Source organism: Fusarium venenatum, assembly GCF_020744135.1.
Source record: "Fusarium venenatum strain MPI-CAGE-CH-0201 chromosome Unknown EDB82scaffold_4, whole genome shotgun sequence".
In the NCBI taxonomy this organism is placed as follows: domain Eukaryota; kingdom Fungi; phylum Ascomycota; class Sordariomycetes; order Hypocreales; family Nectriaceae; genus Fusarium; species Fusarium venenatum.
In genome coordinates this window covers 137,861-155,214 of record NW_027072132.1, presented here as the reverse complement: position 1 = coordinate 155,214, position 17,354 = coordinate 137,861, and the positions used below count along the sequence as shown (strand labels likewise).

General features: G+C 45.9%; 5 protein-coding genes across 5 annotated transcripts; 3 read left to right on the top strand and 2 right to left on the bottom strand.

Moving 5' to 3' along the window:
• Positions 1 to 1,104: 1,104 nt before the first annotated feature.
• EDB82DRAFT_547746 (uncharacterized protein) lies at positions 1,105 to 2,785 on the top strand (the record flags this gene model as incomplete). The annotated part of the gene is made up of 6 exons (XM_025736704.2): positions 1,105 to 1,122; positions 1,176 to 1,407; positions 1,460 to 1,486; positions 1,538 to 1,775; positions 1,826 to 2,236; positions 2,287 to 2,785. 6 exons carry the CDS (start codon positions 1,105 to 1,107, stop codon positions 2,783 to 2,785), a joined length of 1,425 nt encoding a protein of 474 aa, XP_025591639.2.
• Positions 2,786 to 2,900: 115 nt separating this feature from the next.
• Positions 2,901 to 3,813, bottom strand: EDB82DRAFT_547745 (uncharacterized protein; the record flags this gene model as incomplete). Its single annotated transcript, XM_065609506.1, has 3 exons — positions 2,901 to 3,274; positions 3,395 to 3,483; positions 3,797 to 3,813. 3 exons carry the CDS (start codon positions 3,811 to 3,813, stop codon positions 2,901 to 2,903), a joined length of 480 nt encoding a protein of 159 aa, XP_065463068.1.
• A 1,368-nt stretch (positions 3,814 to 5,181) lies between these two features.
• Positions 5,182 to 7,990, top strand: EDB82DRAFT_285321 (Six-hairpin glycosidase-like protein). Its single transcript, XM_025736702.2, has one exon. It carries the CDS (start codon positions 5,359 to 5,361, stop codon positions 7,663 to 7,665), a length of 2,307 nt encoding a protein of 768 aa, XP_025591637.2. The 5' UTR covers positions 5,182 to 5,358; the 3' UTR covers positions 7,666 to 7,990.
• A 1,527-nt stretch (positions 7,991 to 9,517) lies between these two features.
• Positions 9,518 to 10,586, top strand: EDB82DRAFT_510995 (alkaline foam protein B precursor). Its single transcript, XM_025736701.2, has one exon. The coding sequence runs from the start codon at positions 9,780 to 9,782 to the stop codon at positions 10,341 to 10,343; it is 564 nt and encodes a 187-aa protein (XP_025591636.2). The 5' UTR covers positions 9,518 to 9,779; the 3' UTR covers positions 10,344 to 10,586.
• A 624-nt stretch (positions 10,587 to 11,210) lies between these two features.
• On the bottom strand, positions 11,211 to 14,093 carry EDB82DRAFT_578584 (uncharacterized protein). The gene is made up of 3 exons (XM_025736700.2): positions 13,580 to 14,093; positions 12,572 to 13,524; positions 11,211 to 12,514 (listed from the first exon to the last, which is right to left on the bottom strand). Exons 1-3 carry the CDS (start codon positions 13,851 to 13,853, stop codon positions 11,525 to 11,527), a joined length of 2,217 nt encoding a protein of 738 aa, XP_025591635.1. The 5' UTR covers positions 13,854 to 14,093; the 3' UTR covers positions 11,211 to 11,524.
• Between the last annotated feature and the right edge of the window lie 3,261 nt (positions 14,094 to 17,354).

The window sequence follows — 17,354 nt, the reverse complement described above, 5'->3', positions numbered from 1 at the left end:
TACAGATACAAAGCCTGAATCTATGTACGGGCCGTCCGAGTTCCCTTTCAATGCCGCTTCACATACCCTGGATTTGTGTACATAAGAGGAACTAGTGAGGCCAATGGAAAGCAGTTAATGCAAGATGCCCATGGAGATAACTGATGGCAGCGTAGGAGAAAACAGGGGTTGTAGCTCGGCTACCAGAGATTGACATCAGCTCTTCCACTTACGGTCTGCCAACCCCAACTACCGAAGCAGTAACAACAAGGGTTCAAATTATTACTAAAGCCACTAAGTCATCAACCTCCACAGCGCAAAGTGAGTAGTTGGGTTTTAAGCTTAATTAGACTCAACGTAGTCATATCTCGATATTTACTGAACTAGTAAGATCTCATGCAATGATGCAATTCTTCAGAGTGTGCTTTGAGAAGAGGTTCCGTAGAAACACTTCATGCATTGCATCCAGGACTGTCCTGTTGGTCTCCCCCTGTTTGAAGACAATACCCATGTAAACTTTATTCGCGGGCAAACCGGGCCACCAGTCAGATCCTTGAAAGCCAAGAGTACCTGGAAGCTAAATGTACAATAAGTTACAGGTTTTTCCGTATCTCACCCTATTGTAATTGTTGGAACGGCATCTTGATTATCATTGCCTGGTGGACCAACACCTAGAATTATCCTCGGTTTCTTCGACACGGCACAGCATGCAGACTCAGCCTCGGGTTCATCAACACCATAAAGGCAGCGATCTACACTTCACGGGCCGGGATAAACAATCCTGCATAACTAAATTATTACTTGTCACTATAATGGCCCTGTAAAAATGCAACATCCCACATTCCGATAAAGCTAATGACAAAGAATTCAGCTCTTTACTGCGCCATTTTCTCTCCCCCTTTCAACAATCGGCAAGGATGTCCGCAACAAAGGTCGGAGTGGGCGATCACAAAAGAAAAAAGGTTTTCCGCACAGGCTCTTTTCTCCTTTCTCCAGATCATCTTGCCTCTTGCCGTACACAACATCAAATCATATCATCTGTTCCATGTTAATATGAAGTCGAGTACTTCATCAGTCCTGAGTTGGGCTGCAACGCTCCTCGTCTCAGCTACAGAGATTGCCGCCATGCAAAAGGATAATTGTGTAAGCGTCCGTGTTTTGGTGTGGAAGCCAATGGTTAATCATTTCTGTTTCAGTGTGCTTTGCTTGAGACTGCGGGCTTGAAACATGTCTACTATCCCAGCAGTGAAGGGTACAAGACGCGAACGGACTCGTACTTTTCCGTGTCGTCGCAGTTGCAACCTTATTGTATTGTCCAGCCCGAGAGTACTGAGGATGTATCTGCCATTATCAAGACTTTGATACCCGATACTACCTGTAACCTTGCGGTGCGAAGTGGTGGTCACACTGTTTGGGCAGCCAACAACAGTAGGTTGCGCCTTGTCTATATTTGAATTTTACTTTGTCTAACCACTGGCAGTTAATAATGGAGTGACCATTGATCTTGGTACGTATACTTCTGTCCTGTTTACCTGAGACAACGTCTGACCGCATGTAGGATTGATGAACAAGACCACCTATACTGAAGAGACTAAGGTTGCTCATGTCCAAGCTGGATCCATTTGGCGGGATGTTTACGAGGCTCTCGAACCATTTGGTGTCACCGCTGCTGGCGGTCGTACCTCAACTGTCGGCGTCGCTGGTTTCTTGACAGGTGGTGGTAACACCTTTTACACAGCCCGTCGTGGTTTCGGATGTGATCAAGTCGTCAACTTTGAGGTCGTCCTTGGTGACGGGTAAGCATTGCATGTGTTATTCACGACGTTCCCAATTAATATTTGTCTAGGCGTATTGTCAATGCCAACAAGACCGAGAACGCCGATCTTTGGAAAGCCCTCAAAGGTGGATCAACCAACTTTGGAATCGTCACCCGCTTCGACTTACAGGCCTTCGACGCTCCTCTTCTTTGGGGTGGCCTTGTCACGTACACGACCGAAACGACAGATGCCCACGTCGAAGCCTACAAAAACTGGACGGATAATATTGAGAATTACCAAGATGGATCTGTTATTCCATTCTGGAGCTATACTCCTCAAGCTGGAAAAATAGGCATCACTGTTTCGTATGAGGATACAACTGGTGTGGCATCTCCAAAGGCTCTCGATGCTTTCTGGGAGATCCCATACGAGACCTCCAACTTGCGCAAGGATTCCCATCGCAACATGACTGTCGAGCTCGAGCTCGTTGCTGGATACCGGTAAGTAATTGTCCCTTTGATGTCAAAAATAAAATACTAAGCCGGGGTAGAAATGTCTGGTTCGCCATCACCTTCAAGAACAAGCTGTCCCTATACCAGAAAGCTCTTGAACTCCACCAGCAATTCGTCAGTGACTGGAAAGCCCAGTCCCCAGATGGAGATTTTATCTGCCACGCCATTTTCCAGGCCATGCCCACTGTGTTCTCCAAGCACTCCCTCGAGAGAGGCGGTAACGTCGCCGGTCTAGATCGCGAGAAGGACAACGCTGTCATGTTCCAGGTACAGCACATGGTCAACGGCGTTGAGCAGGAAAAGCTTGCGCGTGAGCGTATGGTTGAATTTCGTCAAACGATGAAGCAGTTTAGTGTTGATGAGGATGCCGCTGTGGAATGGGAGTACCTCAATTACGCTGACTTTACTCAAGACCCTCTCTCTACTTATGGATCGGAGAACGTCGAGTTTATCCGGGAGGTTGCCAAGAAGTACGACCCGGAGGAAGTCTTCCAGGCACGCTTTCCTGGTGGCTTCAAGATTTCCAAGGTTGCTTGAACCATGCGGCGACACGATCATGATTTACAATACGCATTCCAACACGCATGATGAATAAATAAATTGATTGATGATTTCGTGTTTTTCTACTGTCCAATACACCTTGACCATTCTTTTATGGACCTTGGCTCTTTAATACCACCAGATCTGGCATGCGAAGATAATCCTCACCTTCGGGAACCAGCTCAATATCACAATCCTTCACGCCCCAGTCTGCATAGCTTTGTGTTGTTTGCTGTGACTTGAGCGGTGCGCTACTCACGGTCGCCACCCCCAGGCCAGATTGGGACGAATTGTCCGTTTGTGTAGATAACTTTGATCGCTTGATAAGCTTCTTCAAGCCAGGAAGACAAACAATTATCACAGCTGTTGTCATCTCAGCTGTGCATAACGTATTTCCGGACGCATCATCGAGTTGAAAGCTAGCTAAATTGTTCATAATGAAACGGGTAAGGTTGACAGTTATCGTAATTGCGCCGAGGGAAAAGACTCCAATCAGGCCGAGCTTCTGTTCTTTGCGGAGCTTTAAATGGTTTAGAATGGAGAACGGAAAACAAAACACTGAAGCTATTAGACTCTGTAATGGTTGGAAAGGTTCATGGGACTTACATAGTAGATCGGTGGAGAAGTTCATACACCACTGTGTGATGAAGTTCGGGAATGAGTTCCATGCTGAGAGAAGTTGATTCTCAATTGACCTGGGCGATGTACATGGTTAGCTAGCCAGAGGCCAATATGCTAAGTTGAGCCTTACCAATTGTTCGAGATATTTCCTGCAATTAGTGTATTCAAAAGAAACGCGACTATCAGACAGCAGACCAAGTATGTCGTGATTGTGTACAATGCTATTCTCAAGGATCGGAAGACATCGGGTATTAGATGCCAGTAAAAAGCAGTGATCGAGAGTTTGGGCCAGTATATTCCAATATCGAAGCAATACTCAGCAATTAAAACGGCCTGTATTTCTCACCGTTAGCTTTTCATGGTCCAGTTGAGATGTCTAGTACGTACCTTGAGGTATTTGACATCGTGCACCAACCCTTCTTCATCTGTAACATCATTGTTGTGTATTATATCCGCAGCAATTGCCGACGACACGAACCACCCCACGGCGAAAACCCATCCTATCCAAGCGCAATAGTCAGACACGGAGAGCGTTCGTCTCTCGAAGTAGAGACGCGTCCAACAGCGAAGAACCACCACATATAGAGAAAGGATAACGAGTATTGCTTGTACGATCTGCCGATGGTCAGCCTTATGTTGAAGATCTTGTCATTCAAAAGTACGAGACATACTATTAATGCGGTAGCATGTTCCATAGCTGATGTTTATATTGAAGATACCGGCAATACAAGCGGTCTTCTTCATCGCGTACTGTCATTTAAGCTAGGGACATGGATGGAAATCAATGTGTCGGGGCCCCATCGTGTCAAAAACGAATGTCTATCAAGCCTCATTGATCCAGTGACACGGCAAACATCCTAGTTCTTTAGCCGAAATTGGATTTGAGTTTACGTTATGATGCATTCATATCAGCACGAACTGATAAGGAAATCAGCCGTGTATCATGACAAAAATGGTTTCTTGAAAGTCCCACAATAGGTATTCAGAAGCACTGCGAGGGTCAAAACTTGCATTCTAATTAATTAAATGCATAGAGTTATTACTCTAAGAAGATTTATTTATGGAAAAAGTTTAAGGTAGTATTATGTTGTGCTCTGTAATTGGAATTTTACGTTAATGGAATGCGGTTCGCTTGCAAGTGAGACCTAATCTCCGATGAATCCTGCAACTGAACGCCACCATTCTATGATGATCCCCCTTCCCATTCCTCAGCTTAACCCAAAAATTAATCATTCGTATTCACATCATTCGAAAGTGGTCAAGATCTACTGATCTTGAGACCCTCAAGATACCCTAAGAGAGGAAGGGCCTGGACCGCCATTAATTACTGTATCTGATTATACCCTTGCCACTAGACCAACCGTGGTGATCCAGATCTATAAGTAGATGACAGCTCACGAACCGCTTTCAACTTGAGGAACTCAGAAATTAATAAACAGGATCCAGACCAAGTTCTCATGAACCAACCCACAATGTTCTTGAAGAACTCTTACTAATCCTCAAGTCCTATAGCCTTGAGTAGACCGAGGGAAATATTCAACAGGCATCTAAGTGCAGCCTCAATCATAAGATAGAAGACAACGCTTCTTCAATGGCAGGATGCTTCAAGAGTCAGGATCACTTAAAATGAATAATCAATGCTTAGGTAACCAGGAACAACTGGTTGTGACCTGCTTGAACCCACATTCTCCTTGCCCTTAAGCACGTTAAAGTCCTGGAAACCTGGGGTAGTGGGGAACCCTGCCAACCTTATTGAGCAATTCCGCTGACTACATGACCTCATAATGGGTCTATTTCAGGGAAAATTAAACGAGCTAACTTCTTGGACACGAGATTTCTTTAATTGAGCCATTTTATCGCATCATCTTAATTAACCGAACGATCTTTGGTACAACTTTGAGTCATTCAATCATATATTACGCTTCATTGAAGCGTCTCAGTGAGCTACAATGGACAATGACTCTGCAATAACCAATACGGACCAGGGCCTTCTCCTACATTACGCTACCCCCGCTTCTTCATGGTCCGAGGCCCTTCCGATCGGCAATGGACGACTGGGAGCCATGGTCTATGGACGAACATCCACCGAACTACTGCAGCTTAACGAGGACTCTGTTTGGTACGGTGGACCACAAGACAGAACACCTCGGGACGCACACAGTAATTTGGAAACATTGAGGCAACTCATCAGAGATGAAAAGCACAAAGAAGCTGAAGCTCTTATACGGGAGGCATTCTTCGCGACACCAGCTAGTATGAGACATTACGAGCCCTTGGGTCAGTGCATGATTGAGCTTGGTCATGATGAGAAGGATGTCGCCAATTATAAGCGTCTGCTCGACTTGGCCACTTCGCAAAGCACGACAAAGTATGACTACAAAGGAGTTTCTTATCGTCGCGATGTTATCGCAAGTTTCCCAAACAATGTCTTGGTCGTTCGATTCCAGGCCTCAGCACCTACACGATTCGTTGTGCGATTGAATCGACAGAGTGAGGTTGAATGGGAGACCAATGAGTATCTCGACAGTATCCGTGCGCAAGAAAACAACATTATTCTTCAGGCGACACCCGGTGGAAAGAACAGCAATCGACTGGCCCTGGCTCTTGGTGTTTCATGCAAGTCCAGCAATGGAACTGTCAAGGTAGTCGGAAACTGTCTGATCGTCAACGCAGAGGAATGTGTCATCGCTATTGGTGCGCATACAACTTATCGATCTTATAACCCGGATGCATCTGCGCTCAGAGACGTCAACTCCGCTCTTCGAGAACCTTGGGAAACTTTGGTCAGTCGTCATCGTCAGGACTACAACAGACTCTTTGGTAAAACTTCACTTCGGATGTGGCCAGACGCGAGCCATGTCCCAACCGATGAAAGGATACAAAGCAAAAGAGATCCAGGCTTGGTAGCGCTGTACCATAATTACGGTCGGTACCTGCTCATCTCATCGAGTCGCAAGTCAGCAAAAGCTCTTCCTGCAACGTTGCAGGGCATATGGAATCCTTCATTTGCACCACCATGGGGATCCAAGTTTACAATCAACATCAACCTCCAAATGAACTACTGGCCAGCTGCATCTTGCAACCTCATTGAGTGCGCCTTCCCACTTATTGACCTTCTTGAGCGAATGGCTGAGAAGGGAAAGAGGACAGCCAAGATCATGTACAACTGCAGAGGCTGGTGCGCGCATCACAACACTGATATCTGGGCAGATACTGATCCTCAGGATCGTTGGATGCCTGCGACACTCTGGCCTCTTGGTGGAGTCTGGCTGTGCATTGACGTGGTGAAAATGCTGATATATCAGTATGATCACATGCTCCATATTCGTATCGCTCCTTTGCTCGAAGGGTGTATTCAATTTCTCCTTGATTTCCTGATTCCATCAGCATGCGGGAAATATCTGGTCACAAACCCTTCTTTATCTCCAGAAAACACATTCATAACCGAGTCGGGAGAAACCGGAACATTCTGCGAAGGATCAGTCATGGATATGACTATTGTGCGAATTGCTCTAGAAAGCTTCATCTGGAGCACGAGTATTCTTAACAAAGAGCATCCACTTCAGAAGGATGTCATGGCGACCCTTGGTAAACTACCGCCCTTTCGTATCAACAAGAGTGGTGTGATACAAGAATGGGGCTTGAAGGACTATAAAGAAGCTGAGCCAGGACATCGCCATGTATCCCATCTCTTCGGACTCTACCCTGATGACTTTATCAGTTTGGATTCGTCCCCAGCGCTGGTCGAAGCTGCAAGAAAGACCCTTGCCAGAAGAGCTGAACATGGAGGAGGCCATACGGGCTGGAGCAGGGCGTGGCTTTTGAACCTCTATGCGCGATTGAGAGAATCAGTCAAATGCGAGGAACACATGGATTTACTACTGAGCACTTCAACGTTGCCAAATCTTCTGGACAATCATCCACCATTCCAGATAGACGGCAACTTTGGGGGCTGTGCTGGTGTGACGGAGTGCTTGATACAGTCTAATCTCAGACCTGACGAATCGTCATGTCAGGTCGTCATGGTCTATCTGCTTCCAAGTTTGCCTTCATCGTGGAGCAACGGGAAGTTGAGTAACATTAGAGTTATGGGAGGTTGGTTGGTTTCTCTTGAGTGGAGAGAAGGTCAGCTCACACAGCCACTGCTATTGGAGTCTACTGTGAGTCATGCTCCAAATGCTCTTGTTGTTTTTCCGAATGGGAAGAAAGTGTCCGTGATGAAGAGTAAGGGACAGCAAAAGGTCTGGTATGAGTGAGAAGGAGAAAGGAGCGGGATTTTGGGTGTTATATCTTTTCTTATTTACGACAGAATGTATCTTGAGGGCATACAAGGGCTCGAATTAATACAATATTTCTTTATTTAAACTACGCTTAGCTATCGGCCGCATTAGCGAGTCGCCTTTCATAGGTACAAATTACGTATCTATTAACCCAGCACATCCTGAACTGAATTATCCAGTATCGCTGGATAACGCAAAGGAAAGTGCCAAAACATGTTTTATTTCTCTTGCTCCTCCAAACCATCCCTAGAATTACCTCATGGCCCATGTTTCTTGGCGAGTCTGGCGAGTTCCGCCAAGATACTGTCCTAGGTTATTTCGTCATCTGTACTGTCCTCAGCGGTGAAGGCCAATACGAGCGACTTGTTCCAGGATAGATCTTTCGACTACACGAGTGATCATGACAGAGAGAACATAAAGCCAGCTAGAAAACATTCACCGCCTTGGGCAGTCGATAGAGCAAGCGCATGTATCACCCCTGCACAAAGAATACGAGTTGAGTCGCGTAGTGCAGTGTTCAGACGAGTCAAAGCGCGTCATAGATCGCGGTCATCCCAGCGTTTCAGCCCAACCAGACTAGACGAGGCTAACAGTAGCCTTCTCCAAGCATTGACTCCAGTGGCTGGAAAGACTTATCTTATCGATAAGTGCCTATCTTGATTGAACACCTTGCAGTAAGCTACCCTACACATTAACATTTTTTACTTTTCTATATTTCTATCTTTAAGTGAATAGAGAAAACAGCAGTACTAAGTTTAAGAAATCATGTTGAACTACTATATTTAATTAGTAGATAAAACCCCTTTTTTTTATTGCAATCCACTGGTTAGCTTGGAGAGTTTTAGTTGGTGTTATTGTCAGCAAGACGTGTCACCTGTGGATAAACTCAGCAGAACAGATCAGTTTTGTTGCCTCGCCTCACTCAACATTCAATTGAGACCCCATTTGCGAAATACCATCTCCAGTCACATCGAATTGTCTGGTTCAAAACTACAGGCCGAGATACGACGTTACGGTGTAGGTAATTCATGCTATACGAGCCCAGTAGTCTCCTTCAAGTTAAACCAATTCTTCGTGTCCAGGTACCCTTTGAGGGCATGTAACAACTCAACATTCTCTTCAAATCTAAGTGTTACATTTTAATCTTAGAAAAGTCCCCAAGGTAACAGTGACATCTGTGTAGAGAGTAGCTCACGCAGGAACACGGGACAGTTCCACATTCGGCACTAAGGCTAGCTTCTCTCGGCGACCACGAAGTGACGTCTGGGGGCCCGCTCTAGCTCCTGTTCCATTTATGTGTTCCCAGAAAGGTTTGGCTCGGTAGTTTTTTGTTGAGTTGTCTTTCCTTCCATTGATGCTTTAAAAACATGCGGAAAAGAGTATGCGCGCTGATGAGATGGCGGTGTCGAAAGAGTAGACTGCATTGACAGTATTCTGAGAGTGTCTTGAATTAGACTGTACTGTCTTTTGGCTCAATGTTGACCTGTTTTTGCCATTGCCATCATTTTGTCTATCCGGCACTTCTGGATGCACAATGTCGTCACTCCTCTGTGTTGTCCGATGTTCCGGCCGAAAGCCGTTTGCCAAGCTACAAAAAGTCAGGATTCTATGATCTCAGCCGTCTCTATGATGCACAAGTTTACTTGGTTAAACATACCACTGTTATTGACTATACGGCTATAGTGGGGGCTTAATCGACGGATAAAGCCATTGAGTGGCGCCGAGAACAAGCGTCAGACAGGATTATCCACAGCATAGCCCATTTTTATCTAATTATAACTCGACCGCCTCGTGAATACGAGCTAAGCATAATATTAAAAAACAAGACCCATGTAATAATGCACCGTGCATTCGGTTCATCCGGCACTCAGACAGACACAATTCTTGTCAATAACCTGTTCAGTCTTGGTCTAGTACCCCCGCAAAAATATCACGAGGTTGAATTTCTCCGGACAAGACGATGGATCGTGCCTCGTATCGGCGATATTATGGCACAGCTAGTGGGTGCACTAAAGTTCGTATCTTGTCAGCAGCCTTGTCAGGCAAGCATTTGTCTTTGATGATAAAAGGCATCTCTTGTCCAGCTGTTTATGTTTTTGAATCATCTCATCTCATCTCATCTAATCACACTCTCACAACAACTCTCAACTCTCTTCATCAACACTTCTCACTCAACACCAAAACAAACTATCACCATGAAGTTCTCCGCCATCACCGCTGCTGCTGCCCTCGTCGGCGCTGCTTCTGCCGCCAACAAGGCCGTCGTCATCAACGAGTGTGACACTGCCATCTACGTCCAGTCCGTCCCCTTCAACGGCGGTGCTGCTGGTCCCTTGACCACCCTCAAGCCTGGTCAGCGATTCTCTGAGGATCTCCGCACTCCTGGCTCTACCATCAAGATTGCCGACACCCGAACTCTCAACAAGCCTCTCTTCTTCGGCTACTCCTCCGACGCCAACAACGTCTACTACGAGCTCAACACTGAGTACGGCAACCCCTTCGCCAACAAGCACAACATCCTGAACCCTGGTGATGGCTGCCAGAAATTCGACTGCAAGGCTGGCGATGCCAAGTGCTACAGCACACCAAGCAGCAAGAAAAACTATGGCTGCCCTAACCCTGTTACCCTTTATGCTAAGATTTGTGCCAAATAAGAAGGGTGGCTGTAAGAGAAGTATAGCTCTTAATAACCTTTTGGAATTCCAGCATAGAATCACTTTAGCCTTCATGTATATAATTAAGTAGCATTTTAAATCTACTAGTAGAGTAGTATTCTACTTATCAAATATAAGCATATATATATCTTTTATTTATTGTTGAAATCTTAGGTTTTTACTGGGAAAGTTGCTATGATCTGAAGTTATATTGACTTTTCAAGACGGAACAGCACTAGCCACATCATTTTTCTTTTATTTATTTATTTTACATCCTGAACCTCAGTGATAGCTACCGCAAGTGTGACTGTAAGGCTGGCGAAGCTAATTGCTGTAGTACTTTTTATATTGACCTCGCTGGAAAGGTTCTACCATGACATAGGGAAATATCACTTGGTGATTTTTATGTGTTATTGTAAAGCGGTGGAGCCTTAGGTCAACTACGGGAAACCCCGAGATCCGGAAATCACCATCTAATCTGACATGTAGATGCCCTCATGCATCATAGGGACAAAGATTGTCATTAAGACTGAAGGTAGAGGCGCCGTTACAATTACCATTAAGGGGGTATTATATCTACACGCCTTAGGTAAAAAGTTAGACAGTATGCTTTACATGTCGATATGCAAAACGTCGCACTTCTAGGTATAGAATAGCATTGTTGGAGGAAAGCCTTTATTTACGACCCGATCATCCGCAATGACCAGTTGCATATTCTTCTGAGTTGTTTCAGCGTTCTTCTGGAAAGTACCTCAGAAACGGTCTCTATTTGGTATACCTTCTGGACTACGTGGAGACCCAGAACACATAAGTTAACAGATTAATCCTGTAATGATCAGGAACACAAGTCTAGGAAGACATTGTTGTCCACAATAATCAATCTTATTAGTAGTAGTAAGTACATAAAACCAACCTCCGCCGCCACTCCCGCCAAACCGGTCGCCCCTTTTAAGTTTCGTTTGTAAGACCGCAGATCTTCTTGCGCATCGATCCCGCCAGTCGTACGATCTTACTCTCTGGTTGTTGCTGCATATACCATGCCCTTCCATCCTCCCTGGCAATCAAACCATCACTGTTTCTCTTTCTCACTAATGATCACGGCCAATGCCGCCAGCAACCCGTAGTTTACTGCATGTCATTCGGAATATCCATTCTCCAACTTCACCTTCCTGGTAACCAGATTAGGTCTCGATTACCTCACCGTCATCATTAGATACATCTTCAGTATTGGTTATAGCCGATAACAGGACACGTGAGCCTCCGATTGGGGTTGCAATAGGTACAGGAGTGGTACAATCCTGTCTGGGTATCGTCAGATAGAAACTGTAGTCTTTGAAAGGACGGGTGCTTGTGCGACTGATTCCCGTCTTCCATGTAGGATCAGCGGTGCCAAGTTGCTCTCGGAGAATGGAGATAGGTGTAAATGTGCAGGGCCGATTCAATAGGATGCATCGCGTGCAGGACGCAAGTCCAGAGTCCGTCGGAATGCATGAATTGGGATACTCATCGGCTGGGTCGATACGACAAACGTCGCACATCACTCGGTCCCGCTGTCCTTGCCAATACAAACTATCAGCAGACGGGACTGGATGAAGTTGCCGAGGAGGACGCCAGCCAATCACCATCATCGGCACATTGTTGTACTTTCGCCAGAGTTCAATGAAGTTTTGGTTGATGGATACTCTACCAGGTGCTGGCATTCTCTTTTCGGTCTGAGGGGCCCACCTGGCCGTTTGCTCCAAGTGGTTGACTTCGAGGACGACAACCTTCTGGCGGTTGAAGTTAACCCTAGGAGAGAAAGTGTCATCATGTTCTCCAGTCAGAACGATGCCTTCTAGGGCCTGGATGATGCTGAAAGCCAGTCTCCACGTTTTGAGAGCTTCCGCCTGGCTGTTTCGTTGAACGGCAGTTTCCCAACTGTTTAGTACCCGTTGCAGGGGCTGCTCGAACCATTGTATGCCATCTAGAGTGTACTCGACATGTGCTGACATACAACTTGGAAATCCGAAGGATTGAAATGGTCCCACGGATGGGAATCCGGCCCATGGCGTGTCGTGTGGTTTATAGTCAGTCATGACTTCGAACCGGATGTACGCTGACCCCTTGTTGGGTAGCGCGTGAACAGAGGCGCCTCTGAAACCCATCGAAATTGACTCCTTGCCTCCACTCCCCTAGATGCAGTAGCGTAGGTATCGCATGGATGTGTTGCCCTGAGATCCCCATCGCACAGGTATTCTGTAGACATTTTTCCCACGCTCATTGAAGGGTCGCAGAGGGACCATCCTGATCTCAGCAGGAATGCCAACACTGAAAATGGGGCTCGAGACGTTTGCTCCCTTGTGGATGGGAGTTCTGCCACCGCCGAGGTTGTCAAAGGCTTGGTTTGCCAGGCGAAACATTGCGTTGGACTGGTCGGAATAACGTGATCTGTTCTCTGCTGGTGCGTTTACCGTCATTGAGTAGTTGAACGCGCGCAGGTATGCTATCATCGTCTGCTCGGCAAAGTCTAAACCCCAAGGTGGAAGTGTACCAAGCTCTTCGCTAGGCCAAAAGCACAAGACCATCGCATGTCTATGCTCTTCTGATGCCCTTTGCGCAAGTCGGTAATGCACTGGGGTTCCAGGCGGAACATAGCCGGAGGGGGTGTTCTGCTCATGCTGATTTTGTCGATGTTGAACAGTAACACTTTGCCCTATGTAAATAGTGGTCGCGTTGATGTCCTGCCCCATGTCGTCTGTATGGGTGTAGAGTCTGACATAGATACACCCGCCGGATCTCGGGTACTGCTGAGTGATGCGCGGCAAATTCAAGATGTCTGTACGCGTCATGTTCGGACCTCGGTCTAGGATAACCAGGACTTGGGCGGGAAGCCCGGTCATTACCATAGCTTCGAGCCCAGCACGATGCGCGTTGGAATGAAGGGCCTCAACCACACGTCGGTTCATTCCCAAATCTGAGAGCTCACGCAAATTCTGAGAAAGAAGTCTCCAGTACTCATGCATCCACCTCTGGAAAAAGCCCGGTGGGTTGGCTGGGCCGGCTGGGCCGATCGGGTGGTATATATGTAAAGCGCCAGATTGGTTTCGTGAGAGCTTTTCATCGAGGGCACGGAAGTAGGTCCCAGGCTGAGCTGATCCGGGTTCGGGTAAACCAATCTCGTAGTACGTATGGGGAATCACAGCTGGTAGAGATGTTAGTCTACAGAATCAACCACTGGAGATATATTGGTTTCATACCGTATGCGCATTGATCTTGTCTGATCACCACGATGATTGCCCAGTTTGGGTCAGGGTTTGGAACCACTACCTTGAAACATTCCTCACCTTTTGGAATAACAAAGGTTCCGTGTGTTTTAAGAGCCGTGGGGGTCTTGCCTCTAAAACTGGGTGGCACGGAGCCGGCCTGATCATCGTAGGTGAAGTGCTCGGTGACCCGTATGGCCAGAAGTTGATGTGGTAGGAGGGAACGGCCATCCGTATCCCGAGGAAGTACCTCGAGATGGCCAGACATGGCCGCGATTAAATGAAAGTCGAAGATGTGTTTGTGGCTGGATGGGCGGTTATTCTGGTGTCGGACTCTGGGGGTAGGAAGTGTGAAGTATGATGAAAGAGTAGAAGTTTGAGATAAAATCAATTGTGGGTGAGAGAAATCCGAACAAAGAAAAGATTTGAATTGTAGAGATTGATTGACGTCATAAGTAAACTGTAGTGAATGATGTGCTCCTGGTGGTTTTCTTGTTATATTTTATTGTTACAGCCAGGCTGTCAGTGTTTGGCACTGACAAGCAAACAGCTCGGTGGTGGAGTGATATATGTCACGTGGATTGGCGTCAACCGCGCGTGTCTCTTCGTCACCCGCGCATGTCTCGTCTTCACCGGCGCGTATCTCGTAATGCGTTTTAGCTCTTTTTTTTTAATGTCCACTTTACACATCTAAAATACAACTTCAAGGAGCTACAGCTAAACTACATTCTTATTATAATTAAACTGGTACAATTAGGCTAATATATTAATCAATTGCATACTGTAATCCCTTGCCGAAAATTTGTTATAGACTAGACGGAATTCTGCAAGAGTGGTATACAGGGCTTAACATAATCCCATTGACATGAAGTATCCCCAAGCCATCTAGGTAGACTAAGACTCGAATCTGCAACCTTCATCAGACTTGCGTAAACGATTGTTCGTTCCTGAAGTCAACGCGCACCGTGCAGTGCGTCCCGTCCCTCGCTCATGGCAGTTCGTTCCTTCCCGATTTGGACAGTCCTTCCCAGCTTGCGTTGGGGCAGCATTTCTGCCTGGCTCTTCTGGCCAGACCTCTCAACCAAAATGAATCTGTCAACTTGAAGTTCGTGTGTCTTCGTGCTTTTTTTTTTCTTCCCGTTCTTCAATCGTTCAAGTACTTTCTTCCATCCTGCCATCATGGCTGACAATCAGAACCTCGGTAACTTTGCTTCATCCCATTATCTCATTCGTTTACGCTAATCTAGATATTCTTAGTTCGAGACTTCTCTACCATGGCCATTGACTGGCCAGGAGTTCCTGCCCCCGATATCCCCGAGCCTCTACCAGCAGATCTGGCCAAGGAGATTAGCCCTGGTTCGGGCAAGGCCCAACCAGCTGAGACTGAGCCTTCCGACAAGTGTAAGACATATCCTGTCCACTTCTATTTCAGTCTGTCTACTGTTCCAATGTCAGATAAACTTTATCCAAGTTTCACGACATGTCTGGAACTCCAGTGTCAACACAGACAGACAAATGATATCGCAATATGAGAAGTTATACTGATATGTTTATAGTAATTCAACAACACTTGAAGGCGGCCGAGGATAAATTTCGGGAGAGTGAAACCCTGGCTCACCGTATTGAGAACCAGGAGTTGTGGGCACATTTGCCCAACCTTACTATGGATTGGAGCTTGCGCGGCCGATGGGTTGTCCGTGCCGTGGAAATGGATGGCTATCCCAATCCGATGGCCAGAGGGCCACATTTAAGAAGGAAATTGGGTAACAAGACTACCATCGTAAGTATCATTCAATGGGTACTACAGTTCATTCCTCTAATCTAACTAACAGGCGCTTGATAATTCCTTGGCCTCTCGGCCACAAACACCTGGCAAGCGACGCATGGTGTCGCTTTATACGACACCACCATCCACTCCTCCCAAGCCCAAGAAGCAGAAAATGTCACCATCAGGCTTCAATTCAACTCCAATCCCACTCCAACTCTCATAAGCTGCTAAGAAGAACTACGGATGCCCTAACCCCGTTACTCTCTACGCCAAGATCTGCGCCAAATAGGCGGCTGGCTATGATAAGACGATGATCTTAAACGACCTTTATACTTCCAACATAGAATTGATTCGGCCTTTACATAATTAGATAACTTTTAAGTCTACCAATCAGGTAGCATTTTGTACATTGCAATACAAGCACATACATATTCTTTTCGCAATATTGTTCCACTTTGCCTATTGCCTTGTGACATTGCTAGTAATATACCATGAACCTCAGGGTATTAGAAAAATTGACCGCTGGAAGCATAAGAGACGAAAATAGTACGAGACTTTATCCTTCTTAGGGTGTAGTTCTCAGACTACTTATTTTTATACCCTAAAACTTAGGACGCTATTCTTTCTGCTACCCAGTGTAATGAAGTTCCGGGACTTTAATAACTGACCCATAGTGCCTATAATTAATAAAAGGTTAAATATAAAAATAAGCTTATTGTTACCATCTATTATTTGCAATGAGTGTTCAGTGAGGATAAACACAGCATTGGGGTTTCAAAATTATATCATGCTATTCAAAAGCACAGCCTTATGACCTATGATATTTTAACTACTGGAAACGACTGTTTTGAGCGTCTTGATTCTTTTTGAAATTATGATGTAACTTGCCAATTCATACCACCACTGAATTCCTAAGGATTACTGGTATGTATATGAGTATTTCACTACTGGAGATACACTGTTACATTTGTAGTCCTTTCCCCAAAGACTAAAATGCAAAGACACATGGTGTATGTATTCTATTGCTTGTAGTTAAATAAACTCAGTCTGATAGGTTGAATGGTTACTTAAACATGCATTTATAATTTAGCTCAGTTACCGGGGACACAGAGTTACATTATGGCTTGTCTACGTGATTAATAACTTCAATGGCCAAGTGTACTATCGCTACTTGTAATAAACCTTGAAAGGTTGAAAAGAAACACGTCACGCGTTGGTATCAATATCACAACACTCTGTACATTGACGTGTCGACAGATTGAGTAGGCATGTGACATTTCTTGTCCATTCCCTAGTCACGTTAGTCACTAATTGGGACAGAGAACGGTCTGGAACACGTTAAAGAAGGTGACCCGAAAATGATACGACATGACTCAAGAAGGATTAGCATCTGCATGCATCTCGACCATTTCGTTAATTGAGAAGTTTGCAAAATGTCTCATGGAATTGGGCCACCGAATAAACGCAATCACTTCCTGTTTTTCCGTTTACAGTGCGGTGCAGTTGAACTCAATTATTATCGCGTGGAGAGGAAGCGCGAGTTGTTGATGATGGCTCAACGTTCCTTGTGAATCAATCATGAGAATCAGTTTGACGTGGCCGGTATCTACAGAGTTCAAACCGGTCTGGTCCAGTAACTTTACCCCACACTCTACCCGTGATGCGGCTTGACCGACTCCGGCCCGGTGGTGTTGGATGTCATGACCGGGGATGGGATTTGTCGTTCGTTGTGTCAACAGCAGGGCTTAGACTTTGCCATTCCCTAAGCGAGCTTACAAGCAGAACTTCGAGAAGAAGACCAGAACAAAACATAAACATAAAATGCCACGTCAAAAATCTAGAAGACGTCCAAATGCCATGTCGCGGGCCACGTTGATAATCGACAAGCAAGGTGGTTGGCGATAGATAGCCAAAACCCCGCAAGCGGCTGGGATTTACCGATGCCGATCAAGGTTGCGTTGCGTCACGATACCGGGGCACCGAACATCGGGGCACGGGCAC